The 5342-nt window shown below is 40.2% G+C and overlaps 1 protein-coding gene across 1 annotated transcript; it reads right to left on the bottom strand.

The window, feature by feature from the left end:
- Positions 1 to 518: 518 nt before the first annotated feature.
- Positions 519 to 4861, bottom strand: rap2c (RAP2C, member of RAS oncogene family). The gene is made up of 3 exons (XM_083891666.1): positions 4090 to 4861; positions 2103 to 2388; positions 519 to 1549 (listed from the first exon to the last, which is right to left on the bottom strand). Exons 1-2 carry the CDS (start codon positions 4360 to 4362, stop codon positions 2110 to 2112), a joined length of 552 nt encoding a protein of 183 aa, XP_083747792.1. The 5' UTR covers positions 4363 to 4861; the 3' UTR covers positions 519 to 1549; positions 2103 to 2109.
- Positions 4862 to 5342: the final 481 nt, after the last annotated feature.

Genomic DNA, 5342 nt, shown 5'->3' on the forward strand with positions numbered 1-5342 from the left:
ATTGTAAATAACCTTTACATCAAAGTCTTAAGACTCAAAGATAGACAAAAAAAGTCTGAAGAACTGGAAGCAGCAGATAACCGGCATTTTACTTAATAAATAAAATGACCAAAATGATTAACCAATTATCAAAATTATTACTTTTTGATAAATGGATAATCAGTAATTCATTTTAGCACTACAGTTTGTTAAAATTACAGAGTGACCACAAAGTGTGTGTCTTAACAGGAGACTGCAGAGGCACCAAACACTGTTTTCTGAAAGATCAAGATCAGCAGGAGGAAAATTGGCACTGATCTAGTGTCAGTTAATCCTATGACAACAGCAGAAAGGCATTTATATTTATTACCAAATGATGATAAAGAAGCGTGAGACCGGGTTGCAACAGAAATACTTTAAGGCTCTGTTAAATTCTCAGCTTCAAAGACAAAAAACATCATGAATTGTGAAAAGTCACAAAAAAGCAAGAACTACTATAAAATTAAGTGTTTAAAAACGGGCTACCCATGTCATTAATTTTTAATAAATAGTTGACTGTAAGAAAAACAAAAATACAAAGTTAAATGTGATCAACTGTGCCAGAACCTTTATCAAACCACATTGCAACGGGAGTTTCTAAAACGATGAGAAATCAGTGTCTCTGGGATTAAGAGCAACACAAATCATGTAGTCAAACACAAATATACAATGTGAGCTTCCTTTGGTCGTTCCAAGAATCATTCTCTCACAGTCGCCTTGAGAAAACTGATAATGGAAGACCTGCGTTCATGTGCCTCGTAGAGAGACTGACAGAATTCCCGCTAAAACGGTTACATGGCTCTTCCTCATCACGTCAGGTTAATTCAGTGGAACATTTTCAATTTTGAGTATGTTTTCAGAAGAGTTCAACCACTTTAGGCTACTGCAAAAATAAAAAATATTAAATCTTAGAACCACAAACAGCAAAGTGGACTGATGAATACAATGACTCACTCTGTAATGTGTAAATCCTGACCATAATGAGTTAAATAGCCCATTATACACACTGCTATAGTTTTTTGTCATATGAAAAAACAGGCAGTATACCTGGGCAGCAAACTCGTCAAAGTCTGCATGCCTAAAAGACAAAATGTTTCAACATTATGAAATTGTCAAATTCCAAACTTCAGACATAATACAAGTAATAATAAAGTATATAATAGTGATTAAAGCAGCTTTAAAAAAGAAACTGCAACATCACAAACACTTGCTTATTATTTCTGGGATACTCCTGACTAAAATGGGAAGAAAAGAAAAAAACATTTTCACACGTGGCCAAGTCCGTCTGTCTGACTCCATTCCGGGTCATCACAAAGGCCATATAGGTTGCAGCAGAAATGTCTTCTAACATATGTGATATCAAAAATAGGACTGACGTCTCTCCTGTCAGATGCTCTGTGATGGACAGTCAGAAAGCACTGTGAGCGGAAACGTTACGTGCGGTGGCAAGTTTTGTTTTGTCAAAAGGTTCAAACTCTTGTTGTCCCGTGGTTCATCAAAATGTTTGTGGTGATCCAGTCAAATGATGCATCTATTAAAAAAAGAGAACAAAAACAAAATGTGAATAATTCAACACAGGGAGCTAAAACTGGTTAGCAGTGGTTACCACGGGCAACGTCTCTAACAGAATCTAATGCAAACTTCCTGTTTTGGAACATGGTTTCTTTCTGGGGATGTTACATTTCCCTCTTTCTACCACTTGTAAGACTGTCTCTGCTCTTTTGGATTGTTTTCCTCCCTCCACCAGCCCCCAACAGACAGTTGTGTTCTTCATGCTGCATACTTCCTGCAATCTTATGATAACAAACTAAAGCAACCGTTTGCATGGAGCTGTACCACCCACTCATCATTCGCACTCTCAGCTGAATCTATCCTCCCCCTTACTGAACTGAAACACAGTCATCCATGTGTCACGTGTCTCCTTGGCTTGTGAACCATTTTTACACAGACACTGCCGGGACATTTAATCACATTTTGTAAAATTGGTGAATGGCCAACTGTGCTGTGGAGGTATTTTCCAAAACCAATGTAGTCCTGGTATGAATCTAACCTTACAAAAAAAGGATGGAAAAATGCAGTTGTACCTCTTTCTCACTGCACCACACAGGCTGTGCAGCACTGCTCCTGCTTCTCCGGCAGTGTGGAATAATTCATCTGTCGGACAATCTCTGCAAACAGCTCGTCCACCATGGTCTTGCTCTTAGCTGAAGTTTCAATAAAAGGGCAGCCCCACTCTTGAGCCAGAGCTCGTCCATCTGAGCCAGCGACCTCACGCTCGGACTCTAGGTCGACTTTATTACCAACCAGGATCAGCGGCACCTTCTCAAAGCGCTTCACACGCACTATTTGGTCTCTCATTGGTCTGATGTCCTGAAAATTTAAGAGGGGAGTATTAAAGTGTTGTTTAATACTAGGAACCAGTGGACTACATGTAAAAGGAGGAAAGACAAGTATGACAAAATAGATGTGTGTCTTCTAGTTTCACACTGAATATACAATATCAGATATAAAACTGTGGAAAAGTGACAAAGAAATTAAATTTTCCGCAACTCTGTAGAGTAAAATTAAGCAATAACTGATCTTTTTAAAGGCTTTTAAACATGGAGTTTACATGTTATCCCTGTGTGTGCAGGTTTTCTCTGGGTTCTCTGGTCTTAACAAAAAAATGGATTTGGGAATTTGGGCAACCTACAGGGTTAGTTCCTTTCTTCTTATGTCAGCTGGGATTGGCACCACCTCCCCTCCGCGCTGAAGCGGTAGAAGATGAGTGAGTGAATGGGTGAGTGACTGATCTTTTTAAAAAAAAAACTACTTTATGTTCTCTACACAGCTAAAAAATATATTGACTTGTTGTCACTTATTGTTTTACAATAGCCCAGGTACTATTATACCAGAATACCTGAAGCAGTGATGGAGCTGATAAGTCAGTTAATCAGTTCTGTCACTTGTCAAATGGTCAAAGTCTGAGTCAAAGTCAAAGTGCTGATGCTTTGATATGGTCTTCTACATTTGACAAAGTGAGTAATAACTGAGTTTTCTGTTGATGAAGGCAAGACATCAGAGGATATCCTGTTGTATCATTTGAAACCATGACTAAATGATCCGGCTTTAAATTGAGACAATAGTCACTGGTAAGAGACTGATGCGCAGGGTCATTGGATCTTCTTTTTTTATATTCCATTTTGGCCAAATGCATTCATGTCTGATAACAGAAGTGACTGTACATGTTGAGAGTGGTACACACTGACCAACAGTTCTGCTACATAAAATATCCATAACTATGAGATGTCCTCGTGTTTGTGTGACAGTGAGTGCACACCAAAAATAACGATTACTGGCAATAATCAGGTAACTGGAATAAACCGTTTAAGGTGTATACATGTCTTTAAGAAATCAGATTATTGACAGAAAGCTAGGTGTGTTAAACAGGTTTCTCAAAAACTGATAAAATGGCAATAAACTGATAATGATATTGGTTTATTCCGTGCTCCATGAGCACTTGAAAAACCAAATAACTACAAAAACCTGATAATAAGTTTTTTAGTGTCCATGTAAACGCACTCACTGTTGTAGCAGTTGGGTCCTGATTTCCAGGACTTGAGTACTGACTCAAGCACCCATGACTTGGACTCAAACATCGAGGTTGGGGAAGAGGAAACAGATTTTTCTTTGTTTATAACGGCTGGTATTTTGTATGCCTGCCCAAATAATTTGGTAAACGATATAGACGATTATATTCAAAATATATTTCTAATAGTTATAGTTATAAATACAGCCCAGGAGGCTAAGTTTATATGAGATTGCTTGTGAATTCATTTATTTGTATACTGAGTCACACATAATTAAAAACACAAAGGGGATTAATAATTCTCAATTGAAATGTTTTATGCAAATCTACTTCACTTATATGTCAGCTACAAAATTCAATTGTGACAGAATGGAGCACTGGAGCCCATCTTGAAAATCTACTCACTCAACCTTGAAGACTGTAAAACACTGGCGTGTATGTGTGTATGGGCTTTTCATGTCACACACAGGGACCCTGCACACAAACACAACTCGGGTACGAACCTGGAAGCTCTGCTGGTTGACCAGACTGTAGACCAGGATGAACCCCTGACCGTTCTTAATGTACAGGTCTCTCATGGAGGCGAACTGCTCGGTCCCAGCTGTGTCCAGGATTTCCAGCACGGAGGGAGACGAGTCCACCTCGATCTCCTTGCGGTAAAAGTCCTCGATGGTCGGGTCGTATTTCTCGATAAAGGTGCCGGTGACAAACTGGACGGTCAACGCGGACTTGCCGACGCCGCCGCTGCCCAGCACGACAACTTTGTACTCTTTCATTGGGGCGGTGGAGGCAGGCTAACTTAGCAGCTAAGGATTTAGCTACACTGCTGAGCACGCACTAGAAACATTCATTGGGCCTTTAAAAGAGCTAACAAGCGACGTGACAGACGTTACACGGTGTAAAATAAGCCCTCTTCATTCATTAAACCAAAGTCTGCCGCTCATACCGGAGGTCGCTGTTAGCGAGCAAAACTTGTTGTCAGGTAAATCCGGTGTTAGCTAGCAGCAAAGCTAGCTCGCAGTCCCATTCCCAAGCCTCTACATCGAACAGCAGGGACTTGCTGCCTGGATACAGACAGCAAGATACACATTACACTTTCACTACAGACAACATGCCAGTCCTGGCACACGGAGACCAGCCCGGAGACGTCGCAAAACCCAGCGCTGATTTTGTCCGCCTGGGCCTGGTTCCGGCCCGGTGCCTGGGCACTCTGGCGTGCTATCGACGTACAAACCGCAGATTCGCTGTCTTCACCCGAGGGTCCATGTGCTGGGATTTGTTGCTGCACCGGTTAATTTTCGAGTCCGTGTTGGGCAGGTTTGATTTCAGAAAGAAAATGGTTTTCTTCCAGCGGGTTTCCTGAAGCTAACAGCCTGGTTTCCGCTAACCAGAACACGATTTCCGGTGGGGGAGCTTTTCACAATAAAAGTTTCCACTGCGGTCGTAAATATGCACATTGATTTCTTAAATATCAATGCTTAATAATATTGCTAAAAACATGATCATTTCAACCATGACTGAGAAGCTCTATATTGCGTTTATAACACAAATCAGATTATATTTCTCAAAATAGATTGATTTTTTTTTTGGTTTTCTGCAAGACATCAAAGGCCCACCAATGAGGCACAGTAACCAGCAACATATGGTTTGATTTATATTATTATTATTTGTTTGATAAACAAAAAAAAGCCTGCAGTTCAGTGACAGTGGAGTTGAGCAACATTGTCAAATCTACTAATTAAATAAATAAATACAA

This window comes from Microchirus variegatus (genome assembly GCF_963457635.1).
Source record: "Microchirus variegatus genome assembly, chromosome: 6".
In the NCBI taxonomy this organism is placed as follows: domain Eukaryota; kingdom Metazoa; phylum Chordata; class Actinopteri; order Pleuronectiformes; family Soleidae; genus Microchirus; species Microchirus variegatus.